Here is a 20188-nt window from a genome sequence, read left to right on the forward strand (position 1 = left end):
GCCCTCGGTGGAAAAAGTCTGGACAACCCTGTCCTACGTATATATCCTGTATAGACTGTGTTTTAAATTGAACTATCAGGCTTGTCCCTGACAGTTTGGTTATGTTTTAGTTTTTCCTCTGTTTGTTTTATTTCCTGTCAGCGCTCTTATTTTGGTTCAGTTTCCTGTTTGTCTCCCTGAACGCTGTTTCCCCTCAGCTGTGGCTGATTGGCACCTGCCCACACCTGGTGTCAATCAGTCTGCTGCTATTTATACCTGCCTTGCCCTCCAGTCAGTGCTGGAGTATTGTCGTTGTAAGCTACTACCTGTTTGCTGTATCCTGTAGCTGTTTGCAGCTTGCTGTCTTCTTGTTCCTCGTTTCCTGTTTCCTGTTCCCAGTTTGCCTGTTCCTGGTTCCTGGTTTGTGTTTTTCTTGAATTTTGGACATTCAGTTGCCTTGTGGTTAGAGTGTCCTCCCTGAGCTCGGTAGGTCGTGAGTAGTGATGGGTTGATGAAGCGTCATGAAGCATTTCGACACATAGCAAAACTGTATTGATACTGTGTCGATACTGTGTCACTAAATACTGACATCTGCTGGACATTAAAAATCCCTACAGGCAACCTATGGACCGACTCGACTGACACTGATTTTATGACCTAGTACAGTGGTTCTCAAATGGGGGCACGCGTACCCCTGGGGGTACTTGAAGGTATGCCAAGGGGTACGTGAGATTTTTTTTTAAATATTCTAAAAATAGCAACAATTCAAAAATCCTTTATAAATATATTTATTGAATAATACTTCAAGAAAATATGAATTTAAGTTCATAAACATCAAATCAAGTAGGCTATTCCATTCATTACAATGCAACAATGCAATATTCAGTGTTGACAGCTAGATTTTTTGTGGATATATTTATAATTGAATCACTTGTTTATTTTTCAACAAGTTTTAGTTATTTTTATATCTTTTTTTCCCCAAATAGTTCATGAAAAACCATTACAAATGAGCAATATTTTGCACTGTTATACAATTTTAATAAATCAGAAACTGATGACATAGTGCTGTATTTTACTTCTTTATCTCTTTTTTTCAAACAAAAATGTTTTGCTCTGAATAGGGGGTACTTGAATTAAAAAAAAATGTTCACAGGGGGTACATCACTGGAAAAAGGTTGAGTACCACTGACCTAGTATATACAATAATATAAACCAAGTCATTGTATTTCATTTAGGATTATTTCATATCTTCGTTTAAATAAAAATATATTTTTATCTGTTTTAGATACAGTCAATAAATAATGTGAACATGTGTCTTAACATGGAAAACTAAGAGAACGTGTTGTGAATGAGGATGCTTGTAGACTGGGAATTTTTATTTTATTTTATTTTTTTTACACATTTCTATTTTTAAAAAAAACAGTTTTTCCAACGTATTAAATTTTAGACGATTTCTCTTAGTTATTATTTCTCCAGCTGTAGAAAAGACCCGCTCACAGGGCACAGAGGAGGCGGGAGTGCGACACAGTTCGCGTATCGGTCACGTGACCAAAACAGCTCATGATCGGTCACGTGACTTTCTAAAAGCGGTACGCGCACCGACACAGGGTTTTGCTCTATGAGCTCGACGCATGCGCCGATGCATCGGTGTTGCCGGACCCATCACTAGTCATGAGTTCAAACCCTGGCCGAGTCATATCAAAGACTATAAAAATGGGACCCATTACCTCCCTGCTTGGCACTCAGCATCAAGGGTTGGAATTTGGGGTTAAATCACCAAAAATGATTCCCGCCCGCTGCTCCCCTCACCTCCCAGGGGGTGAACAAGGGGATGGGTCAAATGCAGAGGACAACTTTCACCACACTTAGTGTGTGTGTGTGTGTGACAATCATTGGTACTTTAACTTTAACTTTAACTTAAATTATGTTTTCCTGCACCAAACCTGCCATCTCTGCATCTTGGAGTTTGTCACCACCTATACGTGACACAGTGCTCGTTAAATTAAAAAAATCAAATAATGCCAATTGCTAGCTGGCGGCTAACACGCTATTTGGTAGCTGTCAACTAGTGTGACAATCACTAGCTGGTAGCGAGCACTGCTAATCGCTAGCCGGAAACTAGAGCAATAATCGCTACCTGGCAATTAGTGTGAAAACCGCTACCTGGCTATTAGAGCCCTCATCGCTACCTTGCAACGTATGCGCTAATTGGTAGCTAGCAATTAACACAATAATCGCCAGCTGGCAACTAGTGCGCTAATCGCTCGCTGGCAACAAGTTTGCTAATCACTAGCTGGTAGCTAGCAACACTCATTGGTAGCTGGCAACTACAGCGCTTATTGTTAGCTATCTTAAATGCTCACATGGATGAATCATACAATTATTTATTCATGTTTTTATTTTAAACGGGCAAGGTACAGTGAGTAGGGTGGTCACGCCACTGCCCATTTCTGAACTACACTACAGTGTGTTGGGTCAGTGTTAAATGTAGTCTTTATTGACATCAAGCTCAAAGACAGATATGTTCTGCACCAGATTATAGCTAAATAGCTCATTTCCATCTGCAGTCCCTGGTTACCTAAATCAAAAGCATGCAATACAATTATAGCAATACAATTATTCTATAGCATGTAATCAAATTAAGAAAAGTCATAAAATGCCCTTTCATTGACACATACTTATACATTACAACCACCTCTCCTTTACATCATAACACAAAGACAATACATGCTCTTGTTCACATCTGTCATCTTTTGTAAATACAACCATGGTTTCAACACACACACCGTACAGCTTACAACAAAATGTTCTCATGCATACATATAATACACATTAAGTATCTACACAGAGCAGTAAGGAGATGGCCACAATAAATACAATATTTTGCTGTTTAAGTCCTTTCATCGTTTTGTTGCTTGGTTGTAGAGAAGCGGGTGGATAAAAGTGGCTAGCATCGTATGCTACCCGAACCCAAAGTGTTGTTCGGCTTCAGTCCTGTGCGCATTTATTGTTTTGCTGATATTGTCGAAATAACAGATATTTTCAGGCAGCAAGATATCAACAACACCCGCCATACCTGGTGGCGCCCTTTTGTTGCCGAATTTAACGTTTGTTAATGTTCACAGTATTTAAAGACGTTTCCATTTTCGGGAAAACTGTTGGGTGTAATTAAAATAAAATAAAAGTATATCCATCCATCCATCCATTTTCTATCGCTTGTCCCTTTTGGGGGTCGTGGGTGGTGCTGGAGCCTATCTCATCTGCATTCGGGCGGAGGGCGGGGTACACCCAGGACAAGTCACCACCTCATCACAGGGCCAACAAAGACAACATTCACACTCACATTCACACACTAGGGACCATTTAGTGTTGCCAATCAACCCCAGGTGCATGTCTTTGGAGGTGGGAGGAAGCCGGAGTACCCGGAAGGAACCCACGCAGTCACGGGGAGAACATGCAAACTCCACACAGAAAGATCCCGAGCCCGGGATTAAAAAGTCTAATCAACCAAAAATCATACAGTATCCCAGCGGACCCCCTAGGGGTCACAAACCCAGTGTTGACGACTTCTGTCGTAAATTTCATTGTTTACAAACGTAATAGATTGCAAAACATGTGTATCAAATTACAAAATAGACTACCATTTTTGATAAACCTGGGCTTGTGCGAAAATAAATTACAAAACCCAAAACCAGTGGAGTTGGCACGTTGTGTAATTCGTAAATACAAACAGAATACAATGATTTGCAAATGTTTTTCATCTTATATTCAATTGAAAAGACTGCAAAGACAAGATATTTAATGTTCGAACTGACAAACGTATTTTTTTGTTTTTTGCAAATAATCAACTTAGAATTTAATGACAGCAACACATTGCAAATAAGTTGTCACAGGGGCATTTTTACCACTGTGTTACATGGCCTTTCCTTTTAACAACACTCAGTAAACGTTTGGGAACTGAGGAGACACATTTTTTAAGCTTTTCAGGTGGAATTCTTTCCCATTCTTGCTTGATGTACGGTACAGCTTAAGTTGTTCAACAGTCCGGGGGTCTCCGTTGTGGTATTTTAGGCTTCATTTTGTACCACACATTTTCAATGGGAGACAGGTCTGGACTACAGGCAGGCCAGTCTAGTACCCGCACTCTTTTACTATGAAGCCACGTTGATGTAACACGTGGCTTGGCATTGTCTTGCTGAAATAAGCAGGGGCGTCCATGGTAACGTTGCTTAGATGGCAACATATGTTGCTCCAAAACCTGTATGTACCTTTCAGCATTAATGGTGCCTTCACAGGTGTGTAAGTTACCCATGCCTTGGGCACTAATACACCCCCATACCATCACAGATGCTGGCTTTTCAACTTTGCGCCTATAACAATCCGGATGGTTATTTTCCTCTTTGGTCCGGTGGACACGACATCCACAGTTTCTAAAAACTATTTGAAATGTGGACTCGTCAGTCTACAGAGCACTTTTCCACTTCGCATCAGTCCATCTTAGATGAGTTCGGGTGTTGTTGATAAATGTCTTTCACTTTGCATAGTAGAGTTTTAACTTGCATTTACAGATGAAGCCACAAATTGTTGTTACTGACAGCGGTTTTCTGAAGTGTTCCTCAGCCCATGTGGTGATATCCTTTACACACTGATGTTGCATTGGTGCAGTACCACCTCAGGGATCGAAGGTCCATAATATCATCGCTTACGTGCGGGGATTTCTCCAGATTCTCTGAACCTTTTGATGATATTACGGACCGCAGATGGTAAAATCCCTAAATTCCTTGCAAAAGCTCATTGAGAAATGTTGTTCTTAAACTGTTGGACAATTTGCTCACGCATTTTTTCACAAAGTGGTGACCCTCGCCCCATCCTTGTTTGTGAATGACTGAGCATTTCATGGAAGCTGCTTCTATACCCAATCATGGCACCCGCCTGTTCCCAATTATTTTTTGAAACATGTTGCAGGCATCAAATTCCATATGAGCTAATATTTGCAAAAAAATAACAGTTTTTCAGTTCGAACGTTAAGTATCTTGTCTTTACAGTCTATTCAATTGAATATAGGTTGAAAAGGATTTGCAAATCATTGTATTCTCTTTGTATTTACCATTTACACAACGTGCCAACTTCTCTGGTTTTGGGTTGTGTAAATATGCATAAGCAAAACTAGTTTAGACTGAAAGACATTGTGTCTTTCTGTCGTCATGGTTACTCTGAACAATCCATGACTCTTGAGCAACTTATCTTTTTAAATTTTTTGTTTTATCTTTGATAAAATTTAAAAATATCCTTTTAAAGTGTACCTTCATCATAAGTCATCACAGTGTGTGTGTGTGTGTGTGTGTGTGTGTGTGTGTGTGTCTCTCAAGGCTTATTGAACCTGGAGCAGCTCCTCAGGCAGTTCCTCATCTCCAAGGAAACGCTGTCAGTGCGCATGCTCGACGACAGCCAGGACCCCACGCCGCTCCTGAAGGAGATACGGGACGACAAGACCGCCACCATCATAGTCGACGCCAACGCAACCATGTCCCATATCATTCTGGAACGGGTGAGTGCGGCCCACACCGTATGTAATAATATTCCGCATAGATAGATCCCCGAGGACTGGAAAAATGCTGACGGCAAAAAAAATGTTCAAGGCTAAAAGTAATTCAATATGTAGAAAGTGATTTTTTTTTTTTTTTCCACTTGAAGAAATAGTTGGTTAGGCTTCCATTTTGATCTGTTGAGGTATGGCTTGTATTTCCCACGGTGACAAAAAGGAAAAAAGAGACTACAGAAAGAGCAACATTTTGTTTTGTTTTTTTCTACTGCCCTAATCCATTTGCTGTCTTGAATCCCCAAAAAGATAAATTGTCCTGCTTTTGGCTGAGGGCACAGCTTTTTTTTTTTTACAAAGAACAGGATCATCAGTCTGCACTCACAAAAGAAAGTCCCGAATAAAGGCTGTGGGATTCTGTCAGTGCTATAAAATAAAATACAAAGAAATGCTGTTATTCCCCCAAAAAAAAAAAAAAAAAAAATGATGATGAGATACAATTGAGTTTGGATGCATGAGTCAGCATTACTAAGTGCTGTGTCAATGAGGCTGATGTGACGGACGGGCACGTTGGTACGCTGCCAAACAAACCATGGGATCAAATTTACTGCTGTGATGTGCGTATATAGCCAAACAACACAAACACACCGTGAATAAAAAATAAAACTACAATGACAGCATACAGCATTAAATAAGTCAATAGTGCATTAAAGGTGCGTAGACTAGGGACGCCATTTATGCCTCGCAGCTAATTTTCTAGCGGCCACCGGCACATTTTCAAAATAACATTACGAAAAAAAAACATTAAGTGGAATAAAAGATGTAATCAGAATCAGAAGTACTTTATTAATCCCCATTGGGGAATTTATGTAACGAGAGACTACCATGAATCACAGAATATAAACCGTTAGTTTTTTTTCCTGTGCTTTGAACACTGCTGCTTATGAAACTAATTTATAGATAATTCAATAGTTAAAAACAACAACGACAAAAAACAAGCAAATATTATTGTTATTTTTTGTGCTATGGTGCCATCTTTTGGACGAGTTCGTTGACTGCAAGTGCTGCAGTGTCATTCCATTTAGTCCTTTCAACCAGAAGTAGAAGTGCCGTTCAGTCTTCTAGCCCAGTGTTTTTCAACCACTGTGCCGCGGTGTGGATGAACTTGACTGGCCTGCACAGAGTCCTGACTTGAACCCGATAGAACACCTTTGGGATGAATTAGAACGGAGACTGAGAGCCAGGCCTTCTCGACCAACATCAGTGTGTGACCTCACCAATGCGCTTTTCGGAAGAATGGTGGAAATTTCCTATAAACACACTCCACAACCTTGTGGACAGCCTTCCCAGAAGAGTTGAAGCTGTAATATCTGCAAAAGGTGGACCCACATCAAATTGAACCCTAGGAGTTAGGAATGGGATGGTACTTTAAGTTCATATGAGAGTCAAGGCAATACTTTTGGCAATATAGTATACATCTGCATACCTTCCTGATACTTAACCAGACAAGATTCAGTCCCAGTTCAACTGTTCCCAACCCAGCACTAACACCAGGGAAAAGGTGCCCATATATTCTTATCATTGACGGAGCAGGAATAAGCTAGGAATCTGTGTGTGGTAAATTGTAAAAAGAAGTGCCCTGTCATTCATTAATTGACATTTTAAATGCGCTTATTCATGCAAAACGGAGCCTCCCAGAAAAAGAGTTGCTCAGCGCATGGAGCACAGGCTGATTAAAGGAGATGATGGATTCTTATCACATTTGATGAACATAAACAAGCTCTTGGGATGTGTTGCAACTACGGTTGTACGGTATACTGGTATTGGTATAGTACTGCGATACTCATGAATTATATTCGGTACTATACCGCCTCTGAAAAGTACCAGTCCAAACCCCCCCGCGCCCCGGTCGTCGTCACGTCCTGACATTGTTGGTTTTACGAGCAGAGGAGCATGTTGGGCAGCGCACACGCACAGAGTACTTACAAGCAGACACAATATGTAGACAGAAAAAGGGGAACGGATGCTTTTTGGCTTAAAAACTAACAATAAAAGTGAAGTTATAACACTGAAACATCCTCAGGAAGAGGTGCTTAAGACATGGCTAGCTAGCTTGCGGCTAAAATCCAGCTGCAGTATGCAGTGTTTTAGCTACTTCTAAATCACTAATCCTTGTCTCCATGGCGACAAAGTATGTTCCTTACAAGTACCATTATCACTGCAGGACGAGGAAACGCTAAACATGCTTCACTACACACTGTAGCTCACCGCCGTCACAATGTAAACAAACGCCATTGGTGGATCTACACCTAATATCCACTGTAATGATACCAAGTATAGTAGTGTATCTAGTCGATACTACTATGGTTATGTCAATATTTTTTGCCATAACATCTTCTTTTGTTGAAAAAAATATATATATTATGTTTATAAACTCAGAAAATATATCCCTGGACTTTGAATATGACCAATGTAAGACCCTGTAACGACTTGGTATCAGATTGATACCCAAATTTGTGGTATCATCCAAAACTAATGTAAAGTATCAAACAACTGAAGAATAAGTGATTATTACATTTTGACAGAAGTGTAGATAGAACATGTTAGGAGAGAAAGTAAGCAGATATTAACAGTAAATGAACAAGTAGATTAATAATTAATTTTCTACCACTTGTCCTTAATTATTTTGACAAAATAATAGAATGGAAAATGACACAATATGTTACTGCATATGTCAGCAGACTAATTAGGAGCCTTTATTTGTTTACTTACTACCAAAAGAAAAGTTGTCTCATATGTTAAAATAAAGTCAATAATGCCATTTTCCGTGGTGCCCTTTATTTAGAAAAGTATCAAAATACATGTTGGTGCCGGTACCGGTACCAAAATATTGGTATCGGGACAACACTCGCTGCAACATATATTTGTGTCATTCAATGTTGAGCCACTTGAAAAAACATGCAAGTAACAACCAAATAGACACTTCCCGGCTGGTGGATCTAAATTGTTTGTTGCAATATTAATGCACCCATGATGATATATCCATTGACGTGTATTCATTTTTTTTCCCCATTCCCTTCCCGATGTCGCGTGTAAAAACAACAAACCGCTATGATATTCAAAGCCACCAAGCTCATTGTGTTCGCGAAGAACATTTTACGACGCCATTAGCGAGCACTAAACTTTGCCTCCAACAGAACAATATGGTCCTTGCGTCCTCCTCTGCAGCACATGCTCATAATTAACCTTTCAGAACACTATTAACACTTAGGACACATTTAAAATGCAGACGCTACACTTGATTGGAGACTTAATAGGCTTTAAGAGCCTTGATGGCATCAATAAAGGTGATGGTTGGAGCAAGGATGTTTGGCAGTGGCATATGGCCTCAATGTTATTAATATGCACCTCGTTATTTCTGCAAGACAATGAAAGAATCGATGTGGAGATTGAAAATGACGTCAAGTTGACGCATTACGGATTTGGCAGAGTTGAGGTTTTTTTTTGTTCCTGTTTTCTCAGAGTCCCCTCAATCAAGCATTGAGGCTGCCATCAGCGGTCATTCCGTCACCATAGCAACCCTGACATCCACGGGCCAAAGAGCAGTGGGAGCCCGCAGTGGGATGTCTCGCTTCTCGCCGTATATGTAACCCCCACCTTCTTGTTGTCGTCATCGGTATTGTGAGACCTGGCTATTGAGCCTAAAGGTTTACTTCCAGGAATTGGTGATTTCAGAACCAATTATTTTTATAAGATTTTTTTTTTTAGAGGGAACAAATACACATAAAAATAGGAACATAAAGATATCGTAGATTAAATAGTACAAGTAAGAGAAAAAATATATATTAAAACATTGTTTTACCAAAAAAAAACATTTGACGGACAAATGTGTGTGACAATGTTGGCAGGATTACGGGATGCAGAGAAGTTAGTCAAAGTGCACGGAGGAGGTCCCTTTACTAAGTACCAGGCAGAAGAACAGTAATAGGTCCAGTAGGAACTTAAAAACCAACATAACACTTTGACATACAGAAGATAATGAACCAGCACTAAACATTTGTATGCATGTACAACACTTGAAACCTTTAGCATATCAGTATGTGGAATTAAATGATGGAATGGATTAATCAAAGTAATCAAACAAAGCACCATTATGATTCAGTGTAAGAGACTGTTCAAACTACAGGTGTTCACAAAGTACACAGAACAAGAATTATGATGAATATCTTAAACTCTTATTTTTATTTTTATTTTGTATTTTTTTTATTGAGACAAAGAATTTATAAATTTAATATTTCTTTACTTACTATGGTATATTATTTTTTTATTTCTTTATTTGGTCACTGTTCTGTTACAGAGAACAAGAAAATAGGATACTATTGCTATGGTATGAAAAGGGGTAGGATTAAATAAGCTCAGCTTCTTCTTACTCCTTTTCGGACGTGCCGTAATGAAACAACTGGAAATATGTGATGAATTACATTGTATCGTATGCATGTTCGAAATAAACTGAAACTGAACTGAAAGGAGGGAACAAAGTGGAACTAAATACATCTAAATAACAATGCAGAACAGGGCAGGACAAGGGACACAAAGTAAAGTTGGTGCAAACCACAGAGACCAAACAGGAAATCCTACCAAAACTACCAGTACCAGGACATGAAATGATACCAAACACAGGAAACTAAAGAACAAAGTCAGAACTGCAATGTGGGATAATGGCAATGTTGTTCAAACAATAGTGATCTGTTCAGATATTTTACAATTTTGGTTTGTATTTACCATTATAAGGAAGTGAAAATGTGTATTTTCCAGACTGTAAGGTGCACTTAAAATCGTGTTTTGCCCCTCAAAACTCGACAGTGTGCCTTATAACCCGGTGCGCCTAATGTACGGGATAATTCTGGTTTTGCTTACCTCAAAGCAATTTTGTTTGGTACTTGGTGTAATGATAAGTGTGACCAGTAGATGGCAGTCAAACATAAGAGATACGTGTAGACTGCACTATGATGGCAATATGACTCAAGTGAACAACACCAACATTTTATATGTTCCATTGAAAATATAGAACATTATACACGGCGCTCAAAAATCTATCAATATGTTTTAGTACGACTTTGGTAAGCTATGAAGCCACACCGCTTGATGGATTATACTGTGCTTCAACACAGAGTATTATTATGGTGTGTGTGTATAAGGTAAGACATATTGTCTGGCGTTTTGTTTCGTAATATTATGCAAAAGCAACTTTTCTTACCTTCTACCTGCTGATCTGTATTTGGGATCTGCATAAATCCTGACAATTTGTGCGTCCGCCTTTGTAGTTGATAAGCTTCCTCTTTTTCTCTATCTTCTTGTTATGGGACATTCATCCTCTGCTGTTGCCATTTGTAATATAAAGTAGTTTAAAGTTTTTACTTATATCTGTCAGTAAACTCGCCATGAAAGCGCTAAAACATACCGGTGCAGTGAGTTTACATTATTCACCAAGGAACTTTAGTTATTAGAGAGTTCCGGTTGAAAGTTTTTTTCACGGGTGTTGTTGTTTCCGGATGAGAAGATGCTTCTCCGTTATTGATTGAAGTAAAGTCTGAATGTCATTAAAACAGTTAGCTCCATTTTTTGACACTTCTTCCACCCCCGTCCTTGCACGCTACACCGCTACTACAAAGATGACGGGGAGAAGACGCTGTCGAAGGTGAGCCATGTAAATAAGACTGCCCACAAAACGGCGTATCCTTTAGCGACTGTCAGAAAGCGACTTGAAGATGATGTGTAAAACATCATCTAAGCAACATTTTGACCAAAGAACCACCATTACATGTTATGTAGACCACAAGGAAGTGCTTTACGTTTAGAAAAAAAAACAATAATAATATGACTCCTTTAATGCGCCCTATAATCCAGTGCGCCTTATATATGAAAAAAGATAAAATATAGACCATTCATCGTTGGTGCGCCTTATAATCCAGTGCGCCGTATGGTCTGGAAAATAGGGTACACAAAGGAAAAATTCAGTGATACATGTGTTGTTAAGGGCATAGTAAAACGTAACAATAAGTGTTCTGAAGTTATGTCCAGGTTTTTTGCTCTTATGGAAAGTAATGGTACATCGATGATACGACGTTGTATTTGAAAATATTGAAACACAAATTAGAAGTGAAAGTGAAAGTAATATGAGGAATGGTACAATATACCTGTATGTGAAACACAGTTAACCTTCACTAGCAGACCACTTTGGAGGGTGTTTAATTGGAAAACGTGTTCATTTTTTTCATTACACCTATGATAATGTAAAATATTATCAATACCTCTGCCATATTAAAATTATCTTGGAAAGAAGTACATTAAATGATGTCCAAAGTGCTGGGATATATTATTCCAATGACATGTGTGACTATGTACTTACTGTATATAGGACCCCGAGGGTCTGATCTACTAAAGGTTTGCGTGTATTAAAAACATTTGCAAACTTGGTAACACACCCAAAGCTGACCTACTAAGCTTGTGTGCAGAGGACTGTGTCTCTTAAACGAGCAGAGTAGATAGTGATGTGTATTTCTGGTCTTGTCATCCTCGTCCGGACAGAAGGATGACACGGCAGTGCGGCTGGATCAAAAGAGACGTCGGAGACGCTTTACTGAACCAAAAGTTGCTATATTACAAGCGGGCGTCATTATACAGGACTGCGTTTCTTGGAGGGGGTCAAGTCAAAAAGTGAGGCACTCCTAACTTGGAGTAACCGAACCAAAGTCTTATATTCCATCTTTCTCTGTCTGAGTGTGTGTTAATTCAGGAGAGTACAACCTGACAATTTAAAGTGTTTGTGTGTACGTGACCGGGGAACAACCTCTATATATTGTAACTTAAATGTTGACGTGGAGATAGACACGGAGTCTCTTCTCCAGGATAGAGCTATCACGTTTGCATTCCGAGAGTCTGAATTTATTGCCTTTTCTCGTGAGAGAGTTGACCCAGTCCACATGCGAATGTCCAACTAAGGCTACTTAATTTATTATGGGCTCAACCATTATTTATTTAAACCTGGTGGTTTGCTTTCTCCAAGTTGAATATAAACATTCACCACATGGAGAACATGATATGAGTTAATTAATTCACTTCAATAGCGCAAAGTAGAGTGTGCAAACCATTGAGTGTGTCTCTTTTCATGTATATGCAGAATATATGCAGATTGAACAGCTTCTATACTGCGAGGAGGAAATGCAAATAGAATAATTTAGCACTAACATTGTGATTTATCAAGACGGACCCTGTTCTGCGGCCGCTGTGCTGCGTTTATATTTAGCATGTCGTGCAAACTGGCACAGTTACGCACAAATGGCTTTGAAAAAGGAGGCGATCATGCGGCAAAAACAAACGTTTTGACTGTCAGAAATAAGACTATTGGAAATTGTGTATTTAGCAATATAATTTTATAATTTCATAGCTGCCGGGTGGATTGAGGGGATTTGTTTTGCTGTCTGTTGGTGTTTTTTTGTTTTTGTTTTGTTTTTTATTAGCGTCCATTTTTTCACATAGGAGAATTTATTAAATAAAACGTATACTTGCAATATGCATATCCATACAACTGGAACAATCTAAGCTAAAAAACAAAAAAAGTGGGTTCTGTTTGCACTGCAGTACGGATTCTAAAATGCCCACACAAACTGAGACATGCTATAGTTGTCTGCTGCTTTTTTAAAAACATAGCAAAATGTCACAGCGAGGAGTATGATAACATGAATGTGGAGGGAAATTGGTGTTTCCATGGTGACAGCCATGGCGCGTAGTCGAGTACGCACAAAAACCTTATTCAAATAGGGCAGTCTGCACAACTTTTGCACTTGTTATCAATTGTACATGCAGTCTTACTAAATCACACGCCACGCGCCCCAATGTGTACACACCATTTTAAAGTATGCAGACGCTGTTTGGCAAATGTTATTTGGATCGTAGTCGTGTCAGTGGTACGAACAGAGGATCGTTATTTTGCTCAGGCTCTTTTTACAGCTTCTAGGAAAGCCATTAAAGGATATTCTTATAACTCAAACCTCTTACTGTGGCCTGACATTATGAAGAAAATAACGAAAATGGAGAAAATTACTCATATAACGCATTTAAGGGACAACCCGTTAAAGAAAAGATGGCTGAAGTGGGCAATTTTTTTCAAAAGAAAAATATGACTTATGTTTGGTATAGAAGTGCCTCTGCTGAAAGGGTGAAACAAATATTAATATATGTTATAAATAATGATGTTTAACAATAAAATATTTATTTAGAGCCTGTTTATGAGCATCAAACGTGAGAAAAATCTGTCTTCTACTTCACTTGTTTGCTTCTTTTGTGAAAAAAAGATGCTCAAAGTTTGGTTTTGTACAAAACCCAAAACCGGTAAAATTGGCACGTTGGGTAATTTGTAAATAAAAACTGAATGATTTGCAAATCCCTTTCAACTTTTATTCAATTGAATAGACTGCAAAGACAAGATATTTAATTTTCCAACTGAGAAACTATTATTTAAAAAATAATCATTAACTTAGAATTTAATGGCAGCAACATATTGCAAAAAAGTTGTCACAGTGGCATTTTTACCCCTGTTACATGGCCTTTCCTTTTAACAACACTCAGTAAACGTTTGGGAAGTGAGGAGACCAATTTTTTAAGCTTTTCAGGTGGAATTATTTCCCATTCTTGCTTGATGTACAGTTTAAGTTGTTCAACAGTCTGGGTTCTCTGTTGTGGTATTTTAGGCTTGATAATGCGCCACACATTTTCAATGGGAGACAGGTCTGGACTACAGGCAGGCCAGTCTAGTACCCGCACTCATTTACTACGAAGCCACACTGTTGTAACACGTGCAGAATGTGGCTTGGCATTGTCTTGCTGAAATAAGCAGGGGCATCCATGATAACGTTGCTTGGATGGCAACATATATTGCTCCAAAACCTGTATGTACTTTTCAGCATTAATGGTGCCTTCACAGATGTGTAAGTTACCCATGCCTTGGGCACTAATACACCCACATACCATCACAGATGCTGGCTTTTCACCTTTATGCCTATAACAGGTGGTTCTTTTCCTCTTTGGTCCGGAGGACACAACGTCCACAGTTTCCAAAAACAATTTGAAATGTGGACTCGTCAGACCACAGAACACTTTTACACTTTGCATCAGTCCATCGTAGATGAGCCCTAAATTCCTTGCAATAGCTCGTTGAGAAATGTTGTTCTTAAACTGTTGCACAATTTGGTCACGCATTTATTCACAAAGTGGTGACCCTCGCCCCATCCTTGTTTGTTCATGTTCATGAAGACATTTGGCACTTATTCTCCTAGAGCTGCAGCTCTAGTCCGAGGCTCGCTGAAACAAAATATAGCTTTTTGTTCAACGATTCCTCTTGGCGTCTCCTTGTCTCATCACTAGGGATGTCCGAAAATGGCTTTTTGCCGATATCCGATATTCCGATATTGTCCAACTCTTAATTACTGATACCGATATCAACCGATATATACAGTCGTGGAATTAACACATGATTATGCCTAATTTGGACAACCAGGTATGGTGAAGATAAGGTACTTCAAAAAAAAATACAAATAAAATAAAATAAGATAAATACATTAAACATTTTCTAGAATATAAAAGAAAGTAAAACAATATAAAAACAGTTACATAGAAACTAGTAATTAATGAAAATTAGTCAAATGAACTGTTAAAGGTTAGTACTATTAGTGGACCAGCAGCACGTACAATCATGTGTGCTTACGGACTGTATCCCTTGCAGACTGTATTGATATATATTGATATATAATGTAGGAACCAGAATATTAATAACAGGAAGAAACAACCCTTTTGTGTGAATGAGTGTGAATGAGTGTAAATGGGGGACGGGGTTTTTTTTGGTTGGTGCACTAATTGTAAGTGTATCTTGTGTTTTTTATGTTGATTTAATTAAAAAAAAATAAAAATAAAATACCGATAATAAAAAAAACGATACCGATAATTTCAAATATTACATTTTAACGCATTTATCGGCCGATAATATCGGCAGGCCGATATTTATCGGACATCTCTACTCATCACCCATCATGCGACCATCAAATATACAACAAAACAAAACACACTTCCAATACTCAGTGAGACCTTTTCAAAATTGTTAAAAAAAAAAACTGATATGTCCATTTGTCCATGGAGATAAGATATTTTCTCATGCGCCCAATCAACTCTTTAGTGTATCAATTACTCCCATTATCTCCCTTTGTGGATGTCAAGAGACGTCACAGAGACAAGGGTGGTAGAAAGTCAGCATCCCCATCTCTCAAGTGAGTACAAAACATATCATCAAAGCAGCGTGCCGACATGTTTGCCAGGCTCTGATGATGATTAAAGACGCCGGGCTCCTTTTTAGGATCATCCTTTGTCATGCGAGACGTACTGCCTTCCCTACCAAGTACATCCTACATCCAAACCCTCACTGGACAAAGGTTTGGCTCTGTTTTGGGTTTAGCATTCAGAGTGCTTTAGGTCAGTGGTGTTAGCGCTGTGAATGTAATCTCATTCAGTCCGAGAACAGCTGCACAGACCTCTGGCCGGCTACAGTGTGCAACCTCACCAAAGGCTTTCTCTTTTAACCATCTTCCATTCCTTTCATGCACTGGCTTAAGAACCTTTGGGAATTTGTTTAAGACATTTTAGGTAGGACTTTAGAATTGCGCAGAACCATGCGTCAAATGTCGATTCTGTGCTTTTCTGCGTCGTTTAGAATTGTTTTTGCTCCATGGCTGCGCAGCATTCTCCCCTTCGACTCGTCTGTCAGTGCGCCCCTTCATCCCAGATGTGCGCTATGGGTGGAGCAAGCCTTAAATATGGGTTTGTCTCTGTCAAATCTGGCCTTGCGCGTATTCTCCCATGGACCCCAAAGTTTCTCAATGTATCCCATTGGGTTGAGTTTTTTCTTGCCCTGATGTGGGATCTGAGCCGAGGATGTGGTTGTGGCTTGTGCAACCCTTTGAGACACTTGTGATTAAGGGCTATATAAATAAACTTTGATAAAGAGGCAGCACGGTGGCACAGGGGTTAGTGCATGTGCCTCACAATACAAAGGTCCTGAGTAGTCCTGAGTTTGTGTGGAGTTTGCATGTTCTCCCCGTGACAATAAAGGAAGTCTAAGTCTAAATATTGCACTTGAATTTTGGATGCAGTGTATACCAGACAGTGGCGGGCCGTGCGTTTCTCACCAAGGCCTTCAGTGATCTCCGACTTCAATGATTACCTCTCAAAATACCATAATTGATGTCACCACATGGTCATTGCTGGATAAATACTGTACAGGAACACATTTTTGCCCTACAGTGCATTGAACCACATCAACAGTATAAAACGGGTTATTTGGAACAAAACGGGTTATTTTCTGGCGCATTTAAAAATTAATTATAGTGCATCAGCAATTAAAATGTATACCGTAAATGTATCTGCTTGGCTTATGCAACTTCCGGTCAATAAAGTTTGATTCAAAGTACGCAATTCTCAAATATACAAACCCCGTTTCCATATGAGTTGGGAAATTGTGTTATATGTAAATATAAACGGAATACAAAGATTTGCAAATAATTTTCAAACCCATATTCAGTTGAATATGCTACAAAGACAACATATTTGATGTTCAAACTCATAAACATTTTTTTTTTTGCAAAGCATTAACTTTAGAATTTGATGCCAGCAACATGTGACAAAGAAGTTGGGAAAGGTGGCAATAAATATTGATAAAGTTGAGGAATGCTCATCAAACACTTATTTGGAACATCCCACAGGTGTGCAGGCTAATTGGGAAAAGGTGTGTGCCATGATTGGGTATAAAAACAGCTTCCCAAAAAATGCTCAGTCTTTCACAAGAAATTATGGGGCGAAGTACACCACTTTGTCCACAACTGTGTGAGCAAATAGTCAAACAGTTTAAGAACAAGAACAACGTTTCTCAAAGTGCAATTGCAAGAAATGTAGGGATTTCAACATCTACGGTCCATAATATCATCAAAAGGTTCAGAGAATCTGGAAAAATCACTCTACGTAAGCGGCATGGCCGGAAACCAACATTGAATGACCGTGACCTTCGATCCCTCAGACGGCACTGTATCAAAAACCGACATCAATCTCTAAAGGATATCACCACATGGGCTCAGGAACACTTCAGAAAACCACTGTAACTAAATACAGTTTGTCGCTACATCTGTAAGTGCAAGTTAAAGCTCTACTATGCAAAGCGAAAGCCATTTATCAACAACAGCCAGAAACGCCGCCGGCTTCTCTGGGCCCGAGATCATCTAAGATGGACTGATACAAAGTGGAAATGTGTTCTGTGGTCTGACGAGTCCACATCTCAAATTGTTTTTGGAAATATTAGACATTGTGTCATCCGGACCAAAGGGGAAGCGAACCATCCAGACTGTTTTCGACTCAAAGTTCAAAAGCCAGCATCTGTGATGGTATGGGGGTGCATTAGTGCCCAAGGCATGGGTAACTTACACATCTGCGAAGGCACCATTAATGCTGAAAGGTACATACAGGTTTTGGAACAACATATGCTGCCATCTATGCGCCGTCTTTTTCATGGACGCCCCTGCTTATTTCAGCAAGACAATGCCAAGCCACATTCAGCACGTGTTACAACAGCGTAGCTTCGTAAAAAAAGAGTGCGGGTACTTTCCTGGTCCACCTGCAGTCCAGACCTGTCTCCCATCGAAAATGTGTGGTGCATTATGAAGCGTAAAATACGACAGTGGAGACCCCAGACTGTTGAACGACTGAAGCTCTACATAAAACAAGAATAGGAAATAATTCCACTTTCAAAGCTTCAACAATTAGTTTCCTCAGTTCCCAATCGTTTATTGAGTGTTGTTAAAAAAAAGGTGATGTAACACAGTGGTGAACATGCCCTTTCCCAACTACTTTGGCACGTGTTGCAGCCATGAAATTCTAAGTTAATTATTATTTGCAAAAAAAAAATAGTTTATGAGTTTGAACATCAAATATATTGTCGTTGTAGTGCATTCAATTGAATATGGGTTGAAAATGATTTGCAAATCATTGTTTAGTGCATCTGCCTCACAATACGAAGGTCCTGAGTAGTCTTGGGTTCAATCCCGGGCTCGGGATCTTTCTGTGTGGAGTTTGCATGTTCTCCCCGTGACTGCGTGGGTTCCCTCCGGGTACTCCGGCTTCCTCCCACCTCCAAAGACATGCACCTGGGGATAAGTTGATTGGCAACACTAAATTGGCCCTAGTGTGTGGATGTGAGTGTGAATGTTGTCTGTCTATCTGTGTTGGCCCTGCGATGAGGTGGCGACTTGTCCAGGGTGTACCCCGCCTTCCGCCCGATTGTAGCTGAGATAGGCTCCAGCGCCCCCCGCGACCCCAAAAGGGAATAAGCGGTAGAAAATGGATGGATCGATGTATTCCGTTTATATTTATATCTAACACAATTTCCCAACTCATATGGAAACGAGGTTTGTATATTATTTGCCCTGACCACATGATGGCGACAAATACACATGCAACAATGTTAATTAAATGACAAGCATGACGCACTTTAACAGCAAGAGTTTACAACTTTTAGTTCTAACAGAACATCTACTGTCAACAACTTGTGATCTGATTGGCTATCGCAACTGTCTATCAACACTGTGTTCTCAAATTCTGAATTTCATGGCTGCAACACGTGCCAAAGTAGTTGGGAAAGGGCATGTTCATCACGGTGTTACATGGCCTTTCCTTTTAACAACACTCAGTAAACGTTTGGGAACTGAGGAAACACAATTTTTAAGCTTCTCAGGTGGAATTTTTTCCCATTCTTGCTTGATGTACAGCTTAAGTTGTTCAACAGTCCGGGGGTCTCCGTTGTGGTATTTTAGGCTTCATAATACGCCACACATTTTCAATGGGAGACAGGTCTGGACTACAGGCAGGCCAGTCTAGTACCTGCACTCTTTTACAATGAAGCCACGTTGATGTAACACGTGGCTTGGCATTGTCTTGCTGAAATAAGCAGAGGCGTCTATGGTAATGTTGTTTGGATGGCAACATATGTTGCTCCAAAACCTGTATGTACCTTTCAGCATTAATGGCGCCTTCAAAGATGTGTAAGTTACCCATGTCTTTGGCACTAATACACCCCCATACCATCACAGATGCTGGCTTTTCAACTTTGCGCCTATAACAAACCGGATGGTTCTGTTCCTCTTTGGTCCGGAGGACACGACGTCCACAGTTTCCAAAAACTATTTGAAATGTGGACTCGTCAGAACACTTTTACACTTTGTATCAGTCCATCTTAGATGAGCTCAGGCCCAGCGAAGCCGACGGCGTTTCTGGGTGTTGTTGATAAACGGTTTTCGCCTTGCATAGGAGAGTTTTAACTTGCACTTACAGATGTAGCGACCAACTGTAGTTACTGACAGTGGGTGTCTGAAGTGTTCCTCAGCCCATGTGTTGATATCCTTTACACACTGATGCCGCTTGTTGATGCAGTACAGCCTGAGGGATCAAAGGTTACGGTCTTAGCTGCTTACGTGCAGTGATTTCTCCAGATTCTCTGAACCCTTTGATGATATTACGGACCGTAGATGGTGAAATCCCTAAATTCCTTGCAATAGCTGGTTGAGAAAGGTTTTTCTTAAA

At 39.7% G+C, this 20188-nt stretch overlaps 1 protein-coding gene across 5 annotated transcripts in view; it reads left to right on the plus strand.

Annotated features, from left to right (window-relative positions):
- Positions 1–20188, plus strand: part of grik4 (glutamate receptor, ionotropic, kainate 4) — a 1016493-nt gene that overhangs the window by 710911 nt on the left and 285394 nt on the right. For all 5 annotated transcript variants that reach the window (XM_061973003.2, XM_061973004.2, XM_061973005.1 and 2 more), the window contains one exon: positions 5349–5527. In XM_061973003.2, the coding sequence (XP_061828987.1) occupies positions 5349–5527 (179 nt within the window). The remainder of the gene's footprint in view (positions 1–5348; positions 5528–20188) is intronic.

This window comes from Nerophis lumbriciformis, linkage group LG17, assembly GCF_033978685.3.
Source record: "Nerophis lumbriciformis linkage group LG17, RoL_Nlum_v2.1, whole genome shotgun sequence".
Classification (NCBI taxonomy): domain Eukaryota; kingdom Metazoa; phylum Chordata; class Actinopteri; order Syngnathiformes; family Syngnathidae; genus Nerophis; species Nerophis lumbriciformis.